Source organism: Canis lupus, chromosome 32, assembly GCF_003254725.2.
Source record: "Canis lupus dingo isolate Sandy chromosome 32, ASM325472v2, whole genome shotgun sequence".
Lineage (NCBI taxonomy): Eukaryota > Metazoa > Chordata > Mammalia > Carnivora > Canidae > Canis > Canis lupus.
In genome coordinates this window covers 11920436-11941165 of record NC_064274.1, presented here as the reverse complement: position 1 = coordinate 11941165, position 20730 = coordinate 11920436, and the positions used below count along the sequence as shown (strand labels likewise).

Genomic DNA, 20730 nt, shown 5'->3' with positions numbered 1-20730 from the left:
CCACATCCCCTTCTTCACTCTCTCAGCTGCTGAGTGTGTCAGCTCCTAAAAGCTCCTCCTAGCTGGGCTGCTCTCTGAGAATTCCCCTGGCTATTGGTTCTCTCCATCAACATGGGGGGGGGGGGGGCGGGGGGCGCGCGAGGGGCAGGCAAGGTTAGCACAAAGGCCTGGCCCCCTTGTCACCACTCAGGACTGGCTGAAGGGCCAGCCCAACTTCAGAGCTCTCAAGGAGACTGGCTGAAGCCTGTTACACTGACCTGCAGCTTCCCTTCTGCCCAATCCTGCCTCCTTCATTCCTATAAAAGCCTTTCTAGAGCATGCTACCCTGAAAAACTTTCTCAACATAAATCTGTCTCAGAGACTGTTCACCAGATAAACAACCCCAACATGGCTTCTCCACATTTCTTTCCCCTCTGCTTTGAAGCACTGTAACATCAGTGCATTTAAAGCATTCATTTGCCTTAACTGTTCACTCAACTCTGACAAAGTATATTATTAAAAAGTTCAGTTATAATGTATAGTGCAAACAATCTATGAAAACTTAATGCCTCTTAATTTCTTATTGAAGGTATATAATTATACATTTATAACAAAGATGGCAGAAAGGACTGTCAATAATAGTCTTGAAAATTCCCAATGCTGCACAGCATTATATATCCTTTATTCAGTGAGCTCTAACAAAAATAAGCACTTTTATTTTCTAAAATTTATCTTATTCAACTGAAATTCCCCAAATCCTGTTCTTGATCTAAAACTAAGGAAAGCCGAAAGTGCTTTATACCCTCTATACCTGCCACGAGAAAAGAGGGGAAAAAGTTCTATTAAACCATTCATGTTTATCAATTCATAAGATGATTCTTTTTTTCTTCTTTGTACCTACACATGAAAACACAACTTCCAAAGTAAATTTTCTTGGTCACTTTCCCATAGTTGTGAGTTAAGGTATCATAATAAGGGGAAAGGAGAAGGGCATTTAACAAATCAGAGATGTTTGCCAACATTTTTTATTGTTTGTGTCTTGATCATTACTTTACTAAAATGGCCACAGACATCTATCAGAGGACAAAAATCATCTTGAATGACACAGAGAAGAATCACAAGACAAAATGGACACTTGAGCACACACAAGCAGGACTGCCTCTTCACCTTGGTCCTAACACCACTGTTATCTACATTTTAATTACTTTCCCCATTTACAGGGGTAGCTGAACAGAAACTCCAGCACATACTTACAATAAAATATAAACATGGAACTATTTTTTCATTCTTCATTGTATGTCCAATAAACTATAGGTGACTTGAATGAAGTATAATCTCAATCACTTAAAGACTCAAGAAAAGGTTATCAATTTTCTCTACCTTCTAATTATATACAGGCCAAAAAAAAATTTCATCTAGGGTCAGTGTTTCTCAACTTTGGATCACCAGAGCTTACAAAATCTTGATAGCTAAGGCACACTCCAGGCCAATTAAATCAGAATCTAAAGACACCAGTGTTGTTGTTCTTATTGTTTTTAAAGTTCCTAGGTGATTTCAATGGGCAACCCAAATTGAGAATAACTGTTGGAAAAAAGAGAATTGTCACCTAGCAGGCTTGCAGGCAGACACACATAAGCACACCTAATATCCCAACCACATTCCCTCTTCAATCCTATCTAGCGAACAAACAACATGAAAGCAAAAGGAGGGGCTATGGTTTGCACTCACTAAATTGCCAAGACATGGGATGCAAAGTGGCAAAACAATATCTATACAGAACTCCTGCCCTGGGGATCCCTGGGTGGCACAGCGGTTTGGCGCCTGCCTTTGGCCCAGGGCGCGATCCTGGAGACCCGGGATCGAATCCCACGTCGGGCTCCCGGTGCATGGGGCCTGCTTCTCCCTCTGCCTGTGTCTCTGCCTCTCTCTCTCTCTCTCTCTCTCTCTCTCTCTCTGTGACTACCGTAAATAAATAAAAATTAAAAAAAAAAAAAAAAAAAAGAACTCCTGCCCTCTCTGCTATTACCTCAGACCTGGCATTAGTTGAGTAAGTTGCATTTATAAAAATGGAGCCTGTCAATACACAGATGCTTTCTCTTAGGTCTTTAAGTGATTCTTCGAGTGTTATGGTGACAGGGGAAACACATTATTTCATCAGTCTCTGTATCTAAACAAATATTTATGCATAAGTAAAAATGTACAGCCTTCGTTTAAAAAGAGCAGTATCTTCCTAGTGATAGTCTATTTTTAGTTTCTTTTTTGTTATCTTACAGTTTTAATGCATACTACTCTTACCAGCTGTTTAACCCTTAACCTGCCCTATTTCTTTAGAATTACATTATTTTATATCCTTTTCATCAATGTTTGTTTTCCAGTCCCAACAGTGCTAATTACAGTAAGTTTTAAATCCAACTACTTAGATCAGATACCGTATTTCTAAAAGTAGTAAAATCGAGTTTTATGGTGGCTTTCACAGGAAAATTAAAATTGGATATTACTCAAGTCAATTTCTTAGGGAAACAAATACTTCAAACTCTACTCATGGACCATAAGTTACCACCTTGCAGAGATTCGGTGCTCTTCATATTTCATTTCATTGGCATTTTGAAGACACAAAAAATAATCTCAGCATTCCTTAGGATTTCTCTGTGAAGCACTAAGCCGGGCCTAAAATAGGTCTAAAGCAGCAGTTTCAAATCACCCCAGATGGCAGCACTAAACAGAACCTTCTCCAGGCTCCTGACCTGGAAAATATCTAGTTGTCAGTTTCCACCATCCAACCTGCAGCCTTGGGCTCCGGCACAATCTCTTCTACCAAATCACAGAATTATACTGCCTGGGAGGCAAGAACATCGTGTACTTAAAGACAGCAAAGTAACGGATGAATGGGGAGAATTTCCAGGACTCAAGGGGTCCCCTTGTCTCCACACTTCCTATTTTCTTCCCAAGCAATTCTGATTCCTCCGTCATCATGAACAGCTCTTCCCTGTGCCTCCACAACAGGATAAGGATCAGTGCACCATATATGGCTAGTCCTCCCTCCATTCTTATAGAATAAAAGTAGGTGGGTGAGGAAGAGGAGGAGAAAGCACAATAGCAAGGAAGGGAGTGGAGGGCATAAAACAAATCTGTGTCCCAGGTTTCAGAATGATTCCCCTTGTCCAGGAGGAGGGGAATGGATTACAGCCCTGATGCAACAGATACCTGGACCATATGACCATATTCTCCTCTACTTTCAACCCTGAAAGATACTGGAATGTCATTCTTCCTTGACTTACCCACTACAGTGATGTAGGAGACGATGTGAAATGTTAGAGTGGTACTATGAGCAGATGATAAATAACAAATGATATCTGAATATTATGTTATCTCTTTTATATTTAGCATATACTCAAACCCACTAATTTCTCAAATACCTAGCATTTGTTGCTACCTAATGGGGAAGAAATGGAAAGTCAAAAAATGCCAAAGTAAGTACAAATTCCCTAGGCCTCTTTAAATATCTTTTGGAACAAATGTAAACATAAATGATTTTTAAATTATAAATTAGAACTCTATGATTAAAATACCAAGAAAATTATTGGCACTTCAAGGTTGCAAAATGGAGAGGACATCAAGGCTTACCTTAATAAGATAAAATTGGTAGCAACAAAGAGTAAAATTGCTCTAATGTAATTACTTGTCAAATATTGGTTCACCATTATTCCACCCCCAAAATAATAGTCGAAAATTTTTTTTACCTCATATTTGGAGCAAAGTACAAAAGTTTGGTCTCCTCCAGAGAAGATCTGCTTAACAATATGATATTTAAAGCGATCTGTCAAAAAAATTTTCAACAGCATATTTTTCAGAAATAAAACTTTTTCCTTGATTCCCCTTTTCTAATACTCCAAACTATGCTTCAGAATGGTCTCCTATTCATTTATGTCAGAGAGAAATCTCTCCTGGCTCTCTGCCCCAAACTACCCCTACCTCAGTTAAAAATAAATGTAAAAAATGGTATCCTCACTCCAACTCTATCCCACCCCCTCCCCAACTGCAAGCTAATTCTGATGTTTCCAATTTTCACTCTAATCTTTTAAGCCACTGATGTGAAATTTAAAAGTCACTAAAATCAACAGTAACATGCCCAAGAAATAATTCAACATCTGAGTGTCATGTTCTTTAGCCCCTCCAGGATGAAGCCTGTCATATAAGGACCTCCATTTCCTACTCCCTGCATTATCCCCCATCACATCATATTCACAGTAACCCTCCAGTACCACCACACTGCTTTCATTCCTAATATACCAGAATATTCCCTATATCTTTTCCTTCCACCACCCCAGATGCACGCTGTCCTTTCAATGATGGTGCCTTCTAGAGCACAGCTGCAATGGTGCTCCTGGCATCATGTGATTCTGTGCTACTCACCACTGCCCACTCCCTCACAGTCCTCGACCTGGCTAACTCCAAATCATCCTTTAAGACACAGTTCAAACTTCCTCTAGCCAGAACATTCCTTGATGCCTTCCTCTGTGCTCCCAAATTACCATGAAGGGTCCTAAAACCATATCATTTATATAATGAATTGAAATTTACCTACTTACATTATAAAATCATTTTGGTAAACATCCAAATGCAAATTTATGATCACATAAGTTAGGTTCTAATTAAACTTCAAAAATTGTGAATTCAAATTAACCTATACAACACTTGAATTTATTAAGTTGCTTTATTTCTTAAATACATGCATTCCTGCCAGGTCTACAATGCCTTGGCATGAAAGAAATTCACAAATGACAGAGAAGAGGACACCTAGCCATTCTTTCACTTTTGGGAACATCATCAAAACCAAATCTTATTTATTTTATACTTCAAGTTCCACTACATTTTTAGATGTTCATATATTCATTCCATAAATCTTTATTGACTGAGAAGTCCATGCCAGGCCTTGTGCTGTATGCCAGATTTACAAAGAGGAAAAGAGTCCCTGCACTTAAGTTTCTTATAATCCAGTAGGAAACTTTTGGTAGTTATTGTTTAAAAAAAAATCCTAAATAAATAAATAAATAAATAAATAAATAAATAAATAAATAAATAAATAAATAAAAATTTTTTAAAGAAAATTTTTAAAAATCCTAATCAAGCCGTTGTCACTTTATAGTCTTCAAAATCAAGGTTATTATTAAATCACACTTCTTTTTAATGACTCTCTAGCTTCTTGTTAACCGCTGGATTTATTATTCCAAGTTATTCATATGAGTGATTGCCTTATTCTGATTTCCAACAAAGCAGACACTGTGCTATTTAACTACTCTTAAGAGGAAAAAGAAAAGGTATAAATAGAAATCATGTTATGTTATGACCAGAATAGCAAAAGCAAAGGGAAAAGCATTAAGAGTACAGGCTTTAGAAGGAGGCAGATCTGGGGATCCCTGGGTGGCGCAGTGGTTTGCGCCTGCCTTTGGCCCAGGGCGCGATCCTGGAGACCCGGGATCGAATCCCACGTCGGGCTGCCGGTGCATGGAGCCTGCTTCTCCCTCTGCCTATGTCTCTGCCTCTCTCTCTCTCTCTCTGTGACTATCATAAATAAATAAAAATTTAAAAAAAATTAAGGAAAAAAAAAAAAAAAGAAGGAGGCAGATCTGGGTTTAATTCCTGCCCCCAGAATCTATGAGATGTTGGGCAAGTTACTTAACCTCCTTAAGACTCAATTTCCTCATCTCCAACATAGAAATAATAACCACTAATTCTTCAGGTTGTTTTCAGTGCTTAGCATAAGTAATGGAGCTTGGTTAAGCATTCAATAAACATTAACTTTCATTATCAGCAGTAATAATAAACAAAATTTATACACCACTAGCAAGGTCCTTAGCGCCAAAGTAACATTTTTTGCTTCATCTCAGTTGAGATCTCCAGGATCTCAATTATAGAGCCTCATACATAGTAACTACTCAAATAAATGTTGATCAATGTTAAAAGAAAAGATCTCATACTCATTTCCTCCATAAGACTCCAAGGTAAAAAATAGGTATGTGCTAAGTCATTCTTTTGTCACTTAAAATACCATGATATTCCAAGGAAAATCACTCTTACCAGCTCTGGCAGAAAGCTGGCCACTATGAGCGGCCCAGTAGCCTTTCACAGGGGATGGGCACTTAACATTACAAGTGTGTCCCGTTCCTAATTGACCTTTCGCTCCACAACCAAATGCATAGATGAGTCCAGAAGAAGGCACGAAGGCTAGGGTGTGTTGTCTAGGGAAAAATAAATCAACTTATCAGCACAGTTTCTACTGATAGGGATATGCACTCAGACTGTCTTTTAACCCCAACATGTGAGCACAGCAATCCCTATGGATGCCCCCCAGAAATACCACCCCACATTTACACTTGTAACTGTTTTTGCAGTAGTAAGCTCTCTGTAATATCATCCTCTGAGACGCTAGGCAATGACGAGGATGGCAAGACTTGGAAAAGGCTGAATGGCCTGCTGCATTAGGCCTCTGAGATGACAAGGAAGAAGCAGGATAGACTGGGCAAAATTTCCAAGAAGTTCTTTGAGGCTCTCTCACTTTCCTTTCTTCATGTCTTCCCATTCTGCTAATCTTTATCCCAAAAGAAGCCTAATGTCCCCATCTTGCTCTACTCATCTAAAACCCATCCTTGCCGCACTCTGCCTAGGTTGGACTTGCTCCAAACTTTCACTATAGCTGTGTATACAGTTAAGATCTCTTAAAATGCTGGTGGTTGGAGGGACACCTGGGTGGCTCAGTCAATTAAGTGTCTGCCTTCAGCTCAGGCCATGATCCCAGGGTCCTGGGATGGAGCCCCAGGTCAGGTTCCTTGGCCAATGGGGAATCTGCTTTTCCCTCTGCCCCTCCCCCTTGGCTCATGTTCTCTCTAAGTAAAAATCTTTTTTAAAAAATGCCAGTGTTAGGTTTAACTACATGCTCTGTCACTACAAAGACAAGATTCATTTCTAGGTCTTAACAGACAGTTGGAAGGTCTTCTAAGCACTCACCTGCCACAAGCAATCTGCGTTACTTCACTGCCCATCAGCTCCAGAACTCTTCTTGGATTAACCTCATCATTCATGGAATCATGGCCAAGTTGCCCACAAGAACCCGCACCAAAGGTAAACACACCTCCACTCTAAAAAGGGACAAACATCACACAACTGCATTTTATCTCTAAGTTTGAGTACTCTCCTCTAAAAGCCTCTGTACACAAGATTCATATCACAACAGTCTGTGTAAGAACACTACACTCACTTGATCCTTCACCAAAATGACTTCTTTAGATTGTTCATTAAATAGAAAAATAATTTAAAAAGGAAATTAAGGGGCACCTGAGTGGCTCAGTTACATAAGCATCTGTCTTCAGCTCAGGTCATGATCCCAGGGTCCTGGGATGGAGCCATATCAGGCTCCCAGCTCAGTGGGGAATCTGCTTTTCCTTCTCCCTCTTGTGCTCTCTCATGCTCTCTCTCTCTCTCTCATAAATAAATAAATAAATAAATAAATAAATAAATAAATAAATAAATAAATATTTTAAGGAAATTAAGACTACATCTTTATGAAATAAAGACAATACTACTCAAGGGAACATGTGTCATCTGTAAATTTTGAAAATTGTTTAGAAGTACAATGATATACTAGGAAGCAAAACAAAATAAGGAGGAACAGAGACAGGTGAAGTGAGACGATTTTGCACAGTCATTCAGATATAATAAATTAAATGCTCCACAAGCTCCTTGGCAAGTTAGCTACTTTTTAAATAGCCATACGTTAACAAATGCTAAGGAATTTTATTAAAGAAAATCTATAACAGTATTTGTTCAACATAAAAATACATTTTCATTCCCTACATGACAGTTTTAGAAAAATTAGGCTGAAAATTTTAAAACATTAAATACATTGTTCTGTATTTTTCACACATTTGTTTTAAAGGAACACAGAATGTTGCTATATACTATATTTTAAGGTTATCTATATTGAATATTTATATATTTAAACCATCACTACTCTAAAAGATACTATCAAAAATAAGCAATAATAATCTTCTATGCCATCTCCAACACCAAAGCATCACAGAACCAACCAAAACACTGAGTCCCTTACTTTTGTGAGTACCGCTGTATGTTCTTCTCCACAACTAATATAGACGACTTTTTGCGTTCGTAAGAGTTTCACGTGGCAGGGAGACTCTCGATCTTAAATAAGAGAAAAATCAGAATGTCACTACCATTTGTCTTTGAGATGAAACATACACAACTCTCTTAGCATGAATTTTGGGTCCCCTTGGATTCCTGACTCAGACTCAGCTTCCTGCCTGCACATCCATTTGAATGTCTAACAGACATCTCATTTTTAATACATCCAAAACCTATCTCATTGTTTCCCCACACTCCCCAACTCTGTCCACTCTCCACACCCCCACACCCCCCCCCCACAGTTTCCCACATTCCATAAATGGCAACTTTATCTTTCCACTTTTCCTCTATTTCAACCATACACCCAACAATGAGCAAAACCAACAAATTAGTCCCACGGTCAAAGTATATTCAAATCCCACTTTATTCTCACTGCCTCCAAACTGGTCTTCCAGCCTCCTTTCAGCTAGCATAGCTAGCTGTGCTAAGTTAAATTAGATCACTCTTCTCCTAAAAACATTCAGTGCTTTCCCCTTTCACTGAGGGAAGCCACCATCTTACTTTTGCCTTACATGTCCCTACATCATCAGGCCTATATTACCTCCCTGACCTCCAGCTCTGCTACTCTCACCCTCTCTCATCCCACTCTTGAATACACCGCCAAGCTTTCCACATTCGAGACTCTATACACCCTGTTCCCTTTGACTGAAACATTCTTGGTCCACATAGCTACATGTCCTCTTTTTCTAACCTGACCTCCTACACGGCTCCACTCAAATGTCTTATCAAAAGGCCTTCTCTGGAAACCTTATATAAAACAGGAAACTCTCCTCTCAAACCATCTGACATACTATATTTCCACCCACTAGCATGCAATCTCCACTAAGCCAACAGTATTATCGGTTTTGTTCACTACTGCACCCTTACAACCTAACATGGGGCCAGCACATAGATTCTCAAGAAGCATGTGTTAAACAAATGAACATGCTTTTGAAGCTAAAGAGGTACGTATAAAGTGTCTGCTTACCTTCTTCATCACTGAGCCCTAGCTGCCCTGCATTATTCATCCCCCAGCCAAAAACTGCTCCTGAGAGAGACAGGGCAAAGCTGTGGGCTCCTCCTGCAGCCACCTGAGCCAGGGGGATGCCCTCCAGGGACCTCACCCTCTGCGGGCTGGCTTGGGAGGGGTATTCCTTTCCCAGACCCAGCTGTCCATGGCTGTTCTTTCCCCATGTGAAGAACTGACCATCTGAAATAAAAACAGGATAACTGGTATTACCAGACATGATACAAATTCCATTCACAAAAAGAAACTCATTAGAACAACAGAGTCATCCAGTAGAATTATCTGTTAGTTGCTCTGATTCAACATACCAAAACCTCCTGAGAGCAAGGGACAGAGATACCATTAAGACTGCCAAAACCAAAATACTCACTTGTCCTTAGAACAGAGAAACTGAGTCTTATTGCCCTTCAAAGGCTATTAATATTTATACAAAGATAAGAAAAAATGAAATGTTTAAGACAATTCAGTTTTGAGGAACGCCTGGGTGGCTCAGCAGATGAGCATCTGCCTTCCGCTCAGGGCGTGATCCCACGGTCCTGGGATCCAGTCCTGCATTGGGCTCCATGAGAGGAGTTCTCCTTCTGCCTATATCACTGCCTCCCTCTGTGTCCCTCTCTCATGAATAAATAAAATAAAATCTTAAAAAAAAAGAATCAGTTTCGAATGGGCCAAACTCCAGGCTTAGATCCACTAGAAGAGCTGAACTATTTCTAACCACACCAAGTTCATGAAACCCAGGGCTCATAAGGTCTAGATTCAACCTGGACTATCCCACAGAGCATCAAGCATGACATGTTGGTACAGACTTCCCTTCAAATTTATTCTAATATGGATAGCAAATCTAATATGGATTTGCTGGCTTTGGTTTCCCTGACTCCTTTTTTTTTTCCCTTTATTTGGGAGCCTGAGTGACTATAGCTAAGAAAAAACAATCTTCCATATGTTTAAGAGCAGTTCTTCCTCCTACTCATTCTCTCCTGAGGGAGCAACAATGACCACCTTCTTCATCATCCACAGCCCAAGGAATATATGAGCTACACAAAGGCTGCCCAAGAAACGCCACTGTCCAACAGGAGTGTGTAGACGCTAACCAGTTAGTTAAAGGTGTCCAGTTAGATAACATCACATACAAGGCAAAGAGAAATAGTTCCCAAATCAACATAACATTAGCATATATTTCAATGCTACATTACCAGCTGCAAGAGCCAAGCAATGCCAGTTGCCACAGGAAACTTGTAATATCGTCTGCTGGTTCAGCTTTTGTATTAACCTAAAACAGAAAAGGCTTTCTTCTTAAGAAGGTATTCACAAACAGTAATCAGAAATATTCCCAACAGTTGTAATAAATAACATCTTTCCTAAAAGACTTTTTAAAAATAAAATATATAATCTTACATGATATAATTCTATTAGGTCTTTCACTAACTTCCTACCTTCCTACCTCTTAGGCAGTTATTGTTTAAAAAAAACCAAAATTAAAAAAACACTTCTGCACTTAAACTCACTGCCACACTCTGTTAATTCCACCTGTCATCTCCAACTGAAGAGCAAACAGAATAAGCTATAGAAGAGAGATCCCTAGGAATGTGGCTGCCTTCTATATGGCTCTCAAAATGAGGGTAATGCCATGATCCAGCAATCCTACTTCTGGGTATAGATCTATAAGAATTGAAGGCACAATCCCAAAGAAATATCTGTACACCCACATTCAGAACACCATTATTCACAATAGCCAAAAGGTAGAAGCAATGCAAGTGTCCATCAACAGACAAATGGAAGGGATGCCTGGATGGCTCAGAGGCTCAGTGCCTGCCTTTGGTTCAGGGCATGATCCAAGAGTCCTGGGATCAAGTCCCACATCAGGCTTCCTGCATGGAGCCTGCTTCTCCCTCTGCCTAGGTCTCTGCCTCTCTCCAGTAGCAAAAAGGCAAATCACTTTATGAGTGCACTTAAGAGATATCCAGAATAGTCAAATTCATACACATCAAGTCTGATGCTGCTTGCCAGTGGCTGGGAGAGGAGAAATGGGGAGTTGTTATTTAACGGGTACAGACTTTAATTTTTGCAAGATAAATCTTTGTAATTTTTGGAGATTGTTTACACAACTATGGTAAGGCACTTAACACTACTGAACTATATGCTTAAAAATGGTTAAGATGCAAAATTTTATGTGAGGTGTACTTTACCACAAATTTTTTTATCAGAATTTTTTTTTTAAAGGACAAAACCCAAATTCCCTAGAATGGGAAAGAGGAAGATCATAGAAGTACTTTTCAAATCTTACTCCTCTGATTGCTCCTATGAAAGACAGGGACAAGAACAGTACTTATTTCACATAGCTGTAGTAAAAAATGAATGAAAAAAATCCACACAACGTGCTTGGTGCTGCCCCACAGAACTGGGCACCTGGGAATATCTCCTGCTCTCTATTACAACAGCTTGCAAGTTGCCCCGATCCTCTTCATTAAGTCCATGCCATGGGAACAAAGCAGTCAGATGGACACACTCTCAGGAGAGGAGCATCTTAGAAGATAGATGCCCACTGGCGGAGAAAGAGATTATTTAGGGTGACAAGTAGATACTGCTTTTGTAAATGTTTTATTTTCTCAGATACGCAAAGCTTATAAAACAGAGTCCCAATATGCATATGTACCAAAAAGAATACAACTGTTTTTTATTGACGTAACTACAGATTCACATGCACTTGTAAGAAATAATACAAAATAGCCTTTGCATACTTTGTCCAGTTTCCCCCAGTGGTGACATTTTGTGAAACTATAGTAAAAATTATAACCAGGATACTAACATTAATACAATTTACAAATTTTATTTGTACTTCCCCAGTTTTATCTGTACTCAATTCTGTGTATTAATTTTATCACCTGTGTAGGTTCATGTATCTACCACCACAGTCAAGATACTGAACAGCTGCAATACCATAAGGATTCAACCATGACTGCCCTCCCCCTATCCGTAGCCCCTCACAACCACTAATCTATGCTCCATTTCTAAAATTCTGTCATTTCAAGAATGTCATATAAATCAAATCATATAGTAGGTACTCTTTTGGAGTTGGCTTTTTTTTTTTTTTTTCCATCTCAGAATAACTCCCTGGACATTCATCCAAGTTGTTACATGTATCAATAGTTTGTAGAACCCCACTATTTTTTTAAATTGGAAAATGCATTACTGCCTAGGGGACCAATGTTTCAGAAATTTTATGTAGTAACAGCCCTTTTTTTCCTGGCCAGTTTCTACTCAAATTCCCCACAATTCTCTCTTTATGAGTCAGCCATTACCTTTGTCACAACCTTCATCAGTTACAGAAAGGAAGCAGGTCAAAAAAACAATAGGAAAATTACAGCCTTGAAGTGGAGAGGAGATATATATATATATAAAGGTATAACATACAATGTGTTTTACCCATGCATCTCCTTATCTCCTCCCAATAACTTCGTAAAGATACATAACTCCACTTTTAAGATAAGAAATCAAGGTTTAGATAAGTTAAACAATTTGCCCAAAGCCACTTACCTAATTAATAATAGAACCAGTATTAGAATGTGAGAGCTGTTTGACTTCAAAGCTATGTTAATTTCCACAATACAAAGGTATGAATTAAGAAATTTACTTCAATTAAGTTATAAAATCATACACAAACCAAAGCCTCAGAAATCATCCATAATCCAGACATAACTAATGAAAATTAAATTACTATAACACAAATTACTTTGTTTTTAGAAATGAACTCTCTGTTCAACTGAAATATTTTTATCATTTATGTTATAAATCTTGTCCTTAATATTTACATAATTTCATTAAAACATATATAGCACCCTTTTTTCTTCCCAAAGATTCAACTAATTTTTTGAAAAATGAATCCAAGATACTACTTGTTCTAAATCAGGAAATAATTCAAATCACTCATACTTCCATGTTCCTCTTTTCCTTAAAACAGCTTTTGATTAAAGTGACAAAAATCTAAGAGGAGCAAAAAAAGGAAGAGGAAGAAGAGTATTTTGTCCTTTAAAGGGGACAATAATTGGACGGGGAGGAGAGGTTTAAATTTATTATTTAAACAATAAATAAGCAATAAATGTTCTGGACATTCTTAACAATGGTGATACAAAATGAATAATCCAGGTCTCATGTCATCAAAAGTTCCCAGTATTGTATGACAAATAGTCATTAAATACACAGTTATAGAGACTATGACAACTATGACAGTACAAGGTTTATGTTATATGTATATAACAAGTTATATATGTTTATAATTATAAAAGAACAAGAATTAAGTGAAGGAAATAAACTAGGGGCCTCTTTGATCACCAAGAATCCTCTACAAACTGAGACTCCACCCTAAGAAGTCCACCTCAAAGTAACTTCATTATTTTTGATGTTTAGTGGGTGAAGCATCTGTTAGATAATTAAATTATCTAAAAGTCAGAAATTAAGTAAATATTTAAAAGACTCAAAACCACTGTATTGGTATTTCTGTGTAAAAAAAAAAAAAAAAAAAACTTATTTTAGGGCAGCCTGGGTGGCTTAGCGGTTTAGTGCCACCTTCAGCCCAGGTCGTGATCCTGGAGACCGGGGATCAAGTCCCATGTCAGGCTCCCTGTATGGAGCCTGCTTCTCCTCCTGCCTATGTCTCTGCCCCTCTCTCTCTCTCTGTCTCTCATGAATAAATAAATAAAATCTTTAAAAAAATAAAAAATAAAAATAAATAAATTTAAAAACCTTATTTTAAACCATATGTAAAATAATGCTTATAAATGGCTATTATTAGAGTAATGGGTCAACCTTTTGATTCTACTGTAGAGTTTTTAAATGAGTAATTGATTTAGGCTTATAATTTTAAGTGAAAGGATAGTAAGTCCAGCAAGGGAAAATATGCTTTTTTTATTCAAACATTTATTGAATGTCAAACACCATGCTAACAACTAGGTTACTAGAATAAAGTGCAATTCCTGAACACCTCACAGTTTTTACCTGGAGATAGACACTTCTATAAATAATTACAATTTTTGTGACAAGTGCTATAAAGTATAAGGCACACTAGTGTGGCACAAAAAAAAAAAAAAAAAAATAGGCAGAACCAACACAGAGTCTAACAAAGCAACAGCAGGAGATAGTATTTATAAAACTGACATCTGAAAACTCCGATTCCTGTCTGTGACATTCTTACCTGGGCACTGCCACCGAATCCTCAGTAGTCATGAGTCCTAGTTGACCATCACTCCCAGCACCCCAAGAAAACAGCTGACCCCGGTCACTGAGGGCCAGACTATGTGACTCGCCACATGCCACATGGACAATGTGCTGGTCTGCCAAAGCTCCAATTTGCTCTGAAAGAGACCAAATCAAGGAGGAAAATGTACAGCCTAGAAACAGGAATCACACAAAATTTTCATACACAGAATTATACACCTAGGACCACGAAATCTATATATTCATAGAGATTAAAATTGTATACATTTCTTAAAGCTATCAATTTAGATCCCAGCCTCACTGGGTAGCATATTTGCCTGTAGCAGCACATACATCACAAATGTTCCCTCATCTCACTGGTGCTTCTCTCCAGGGAGATGCCTGAAGGCTTACTACTTGGAGATATTGAACAAAAGAGGCCCAAAATATGAATGGGAATGAGGCATATTACTTAAGCAGTGGGACTGAGTAAAATTCTGCCTGGGAACAAGACTCCCTTCCCAGAGCCCGCCTGCCCTAACCCAGAAAATACCTTTCTTCCCACAGTTCCAGAACACAGCCTCATACACATCTAGCCAAGAAAAAGGAAGATTTCTCTGAGGAAAAAAAAGGCCAAAAGAGAAGATCCCACATCTGTGAGTCCCCCAATGAAAAGTCCAGCTTCCTGTTAGTTAACAAGCTTTGCCCACACATAGCTCTGCTCACATTTTAGAACCACACTCTTAAATATAAAAGGTTGGCCAAGGATTATCACATATGAGGAAAATACTACCATGAAAGAAAAAGAGCAAAATAAACAGAAAATGAATCTGAAGATAAAGATCTTGCTGGAAGCAGAAAAAGAAAGTTATTAGAGAAATAGAAGACAAGGACCATTCAAATGTTTGAGGAACAAAATCATCTTAGCAAATAAAAATACGGCAGCATAAATTTAAAGGAAAAAAACTTTCAAAAGCAGGACAGGAAATCAGAATTGAAGAAATTCCCACAACTATACGGTCAACTATCTTTAACAAAGCAAGAAAGACTATCCAATAGAAAAAAAGACAGTCTCTTCAACAAATGGTGTTGGGAAAACTGGACAGTGACATGCAAAAGAATGAAACTGGACCACTTTCTTATATATATCATACACAAGAATAAATTCAAAATGGGTAAAAGACCTAAATTTGAGACAGGAAACCATCAAAATTCTAGAAGAGAACATATGCAGCAACTTCTTTGACCTTGGCCAGGGCAACTTCTTACTAGATACATCTCCTGAAGCAGAGGAAACAAATGAACTATTGGGACTTAATCAAAATAAAAAGCTTCTGTATAATGAAGGAAACAGAAAACAAAACTAAAAGGTAACCTACAGAACAAGAGAAGATATTTGCAAAGACCTACTTCAGAGCACTTCGTCTTAAATTTTTAGAATGTGAAAAAAGACTAAAGTTTCTAGAAAGGGAAGCAGTTTATATACACTAGAACAAGCATCAGAATGGTATCAGATTTCTCAGAAGCAATATGAAGATGACAGAGCAATGTCTACCCAATTCTGAAGGAAAATGACTTCCAATTCTATACCTAACCAAATATGAATCAAATGTGAGATGAGGGGGAAAAGGAATAATTTTCAGGCATGTAAGGCTCTCAAAATATTTACCTCCAATGCTGTCTCTCTCAGAAAGTTACCATTAAGATAATGCCTCCAAAAGAAAGGAAGATACAGGATTCAGGAAACAGAAAGCTTACATACGAAGAGGTAAAAAACATTTCTAAAACTGCTATTATGTAGTAGGCACATGAAGGAAAATTGAAGCAATGTCTTCAAGGTGAAAAAGTTAAATATAGTCTAATGAGTTTTATATTGTTATGAGTTTACAGTTCTGTCAGATAATACAGAGATTGCTATGCAAAGGATAAAAACAAACAAAAAGATACAATTAACTCCAGGAAACACATAAAGTGTTTTATAGGCAACAATAGCAATCACTGAACACAGAACCATAATAACCAAATAAATATAATTTACATAATCAAAAATTTAATTGTCCATTGATTTAAACAATCAACTATTTGGGAAAGGAGTATATCTAGAGGTGAGGAAGAAGAAAGAGTGGGTGGGGAATATAAAGGAATGCTAATCTTCCCTAGTGGCTCTACATTAGGTACAATACTAGGGGAAAAAAAAAATGAAGAAACAGCATTATAAGCATGTCATTTAGAAAAGGTAAATATTAAAAGAAAGAAAGAAAGAAAGAAAGAAAGAAAGAAAGAAAGAAAGAAAGAAAGAAAGAAAGAAAGAAAGAAAGAACGAACGAGCTAAAATTGTTGACAGAAATGGTCTCTGCTAGTAAGACTCCAGGGTGGACACAAGAGAGGCAGGCAGCCACTGTTTGACCTAAACATAATTTGTGTAAATATATTACTTGGAAACAAAAGCTTTTTTTAAAATTAAGCAACTGAAAATATGCTCACATCCGTGAAATCTCCTGAAAGATGCTTTAACTCCTGTAGCTCCCATTGCCCAACTTCTTTAACCTCTATTCATTATTAGACCCTATATCCCAACTCAGCTTTGCCTCATGCACTACAAACAGTACAGTCTTTATTTTGGAATAAGATAACAAACTCCTACCAAAGTACCTCGGTTAATTCGGACTCTATTCCTCTGCCCAAATAACCACCTTTACCACAGTTCCAGGATTTGGGCAGCTTTATGTCCTCCTGGGCCTGGGTACCTGGCCTGACACCTTGGCCATGACTGAGGTCTAGCCCCTAATACCTGACTTCCTATGCCAACTATTAGCCTTTCCTGTGCGGATGTTAGCATTCAGCCTAACATGACATTAATAAGTTTCTCCACTGTCTGACAGGACACTCACTCTCTACCTGATCGGCCACTATTTTCTTGCCTCAAAACCCATCAGTAGCATTCCTCTTGTTTATCACAGCTGAACAGCCTCAAAAGGGCATGTCTAAATTCCAAATACCATTTACTCCCAACCTGGCCAAACCCAAGACAAACCAACTCCTATCCATATTAGCCATCAAAACAGACGTCAAACCACCACTGCCAAAACAAAAGCTACAGCCCCAAAGGCAACATTCAATAAGTAATACAAAAATTTGTGAAGAATCAAATCAGTGACTGTCCTATGTATACAAAGTCCAACGTATTTTATATCTTCTATCCAGAAAACTAAGCTCATCTGATTCAGACTGAGGATCTGTTACAGTGAAATTATAATCCCTCTTCTAGAATTCACTCCCTAGGTCAGGCCAACATGGGAATGAATGCTTCATTCACACCTCTCACTGAACACTCCCTTGCTCCAGTTGGGAGCATTCAGGCTGCAGTGCACATTTTCACATGCAATCTCTCTGGTTCATTTTGTCAAGACTTTATGCTATATTTTGCAGATCATGACAGAACTTCAACCCACACATTAAAATAATTAAACACACTGAAAAACTATTTGGCATTTTTTGAGGCTAAAAGTGTATTTTCTCTCTGATCCTCTCATAGCAACCCTTTAAAGTCTTTAACATCTTTAGCAATATTCTTGACTCTGAGTGAACCAAGGTAATAGGGCAGAACAGTGACAAATGTGGAGTGTTGCTTAGAACAAGTCAGCAGTAAAAAAAAAAAAAAAAAAAAAAAAGAACAAGTCAGCAGTTCAACTGGACTTATAATATTATGATTATTTCTACTTGGTTTTTGAGCCCATCATAATTTTTAATGTATTTTCAAGTTAATGGTGAATTGGGCATTAAACCATCAAAGGGTGGTCACAGCAAAGGATGATATGAGCCTAGGGGATAGACGCATGATGCCAACACTTCCTTAATCCGGCAACAACTCTGTGAGGCAGGGTTATAATAAGTCCCAGCTCAGAAAACATGTAATTTGGCCAAGATTCACAGCTAATGAGTGAAGCTCTAGATTCCAGCTAGAACTGGATTCCAAGTCCTTCTGACTTCAGAGCCCATTATACCCACTAGGCTGTAATATTTCCTGTCATGGAAAAAGATTAGATAGATATTAAACTGGTAAAAGTAACAATGAAGATATGGAAAATGGGAAATGGACGCTTTTTCCTCATTGTTCAGGTGAGAAATATATTCAATAGTTTGCAGTTAGGTGGAAAGTATACAGAATATACAAAATTAGTGATCAATAGTTGCCACTAAACTTTTAATAAAACTATAATAAATTAAATGACAGCAGTTGGTATGATAAAAGCCAATAAATTCTCATTACTGAAATATCTCCTTTCTTAGTTTCCCCAAATTATCTACTCTAAGATTACATTTTTCTTTAATAGTAGAAAACAAAGGGCCATCCTGTGAGAAATTTTGCCCTGCCATCCTGTGAATTCTTTTTTTTTTTTTAATCCTGTGAATTTTAAGTAAGTCCTCCCATTCACTCAACCCTGGTTCCTGTTCCCCTTGAACTCACCCTAGTGCACATGCTACCTCTTTCTGCTACATTCTGCTCTCCCCTGGCAGTGTTCCCTCAGTACTATCAACCCAGCCTGAGAGATACAGCTGACTTTTCCTGAAAATCTGGGATGGTGGAAGTAAACACTATCTCAGCAAACCACTCAAAATAGAATATAATCCAAATTCTCCTGCAGATCCCAAAAAGAGTACTTCCTACTGCCTGACTCTCTTCCTGGAGTCCGCTGTCTTCCCACAACATGACTATGCTCTCTCTCCATTGCTTGCTTCTGTATCTGTATTGTCTGTCCTAAGCCATATTCCAACTACTTTCTTAATTATTCTCATCTAAACATTTGGGGGAGGGGGAGTCTAGGCTATGCTTAGTGGAGTCTCAACTCTATAATACAACTCACATTTAAAGTGATCCCCCGCAATAAGAGTTATCTCCACAAGAGGAATTATGTCATTTCTGAGTCAAGAGACTCAAACCAGAGTCTGTTTTTCAAAAACAAATGTTTTAATTTACTGTACAGTAAAACTGATCTTTTATTATGTACACGTCTATGAATGTAAGGACATGTCACACAGAAGATATGGGACAGTTCCATCATTCCAAAAATAAGTTCTGTGAGCTGTCCCTTAGTTACATACTCTCCTCCCTCCCTAACTCCTGGCAACCACTGATCTGTTTTCTAGCACTATAGTTTTATATTTTCAATACTGTCACATAATGGAATCCTATAATATCTTTCAAGACTGAATTCTTTCACTCAATATAATGCCTGGAAGACTTATCCAGGTTGTAGCAAGTGTCTCATAGTGTGTTCCTTTCTATTAGCAAGTAGTACTCCATCATATTATGGATGTACCACAAAGCACTATTTCCAGTTTTACGGAGATGCCATAAACATTTGTGTATAGGTTACTGTGTGAGAATAAGTTTCCATTTCTCTGAAGTAAATGCCAAGAGTATTTTAAACTTCCTAAATTATTTTCAAAGTCAATTTCTTATGTATAGTATATGGTTGGGTTATTTTTTAAAATCTAGTATAAGTTCTATATTTTGATTGTTTTGTTTCGACTGTATTTAATAAAATCATTGATATGTTTGGATTTTTTACCTTTTTATTATTTGTTTTGTTTGTTCCCTCTGTTTTTCATTGCTCTTTCTTTTCATTCTGGCCTTTGTTTACATTTTTAAAATACTTTCTAGTATTCTATTTTAATTCATTGTGGGGTTTTTACTATAACTCTTTGTATAATTACCCAAGACCCAAGTAATTGCTCTAAGGATTACAATATAAATAATTATCTTTTCAGAGCCTACTTAGAATCAATACTATTTCAAGTAAAATGTAGAAACTCTACCACTATATAGGTTCCTTTATTCTACCCAGCCAAGCTACGGCAGTCTTAAATAGTACATCTGTGCACATTGAAAACTCCATCGTAATGTTATAATTTTCACAATCAGTAAATCAAGGAGAGAATAGTTTATTACATTTACCCATATATTATCTACTATTTCTGTTGCTCTTTACTCATTCCTCATGTTCCAATATTCCTTCTGGTATCATTTCCCTTCTGTCGAAATAACTTCCTTTAACAACTGTTCAGTACAGGTCTGCTGGCTATGGATTTTCTGACTTTTCCTTCATCCGAAAATGCCTTTGTTTTACACTGATTTGTAGGGAGTGTTTTTTGCTGGATACAGAATTCTGGGTTGACTTATTTTTCTTGCAGCACTTTAAAAATGCCGTGCTTATGGCCTCCATAGTTTCTGGGGTGAAATCCATAACAATTTGAATGACTATTCCCCTACAGGTAATATGTATTTTCCCCCCAGTTGTTTTCAAGTATTTTCTTTGCTTTTAATTTTCAGAAGTTTGATGATGATCTTCTGGGTG

The 20730-nt window shown here is 37.7% G+C and overlaps 1 protein-coding gene across 8 annotated transcripts in view; it reads right to left on the bottom strand.

Annotated features, from left to right (window-relative positions):
• The window catches only part of HERC3 (HECT and RLD domain containing E3 ubiquitin protein ligase 3), a 115571-nt gene that overhangs the window by 51499 nt on the left and 43342 nt on the right, over window positions 1-20730 (bottom strand). For all 8 annotated transcript variants that reach the window (XR_007407714.1, XM_049104822.1, XM_049104824.1 and 5 more), the window contains 7 exons: window positions 14370-14529; window positions 10375-10451; window positions 9143-9364; window positions 8084-8175; window positions 6985-7115; window positions 6058-6218; window positions 3720-3796 (listed from right to left, as the gene is read on the bottom strand). Coding sequence is in view for 7 of the 8 variants with exons in the window: in XM_049104822.1 (XP_048960779.1) it covers window positions 3720-3796; window positions 6058-6218; window positions 6985-7115; window positions 8084-8175; window positions 9143-9364; window positions 10375-10451; window positions 14370-14529 (920 nt within the window). In the remaining variant the exon portion in view is untranslated. The remainder of the gene's footprint in view (window positions 1-3719; window positions 3797-6057; window positions 6219-6984; window positions 7116-8083; window positions 8176-9142; window positions 9365-10374; window positions 10452-14369; window positions 14530-20730) is intronic.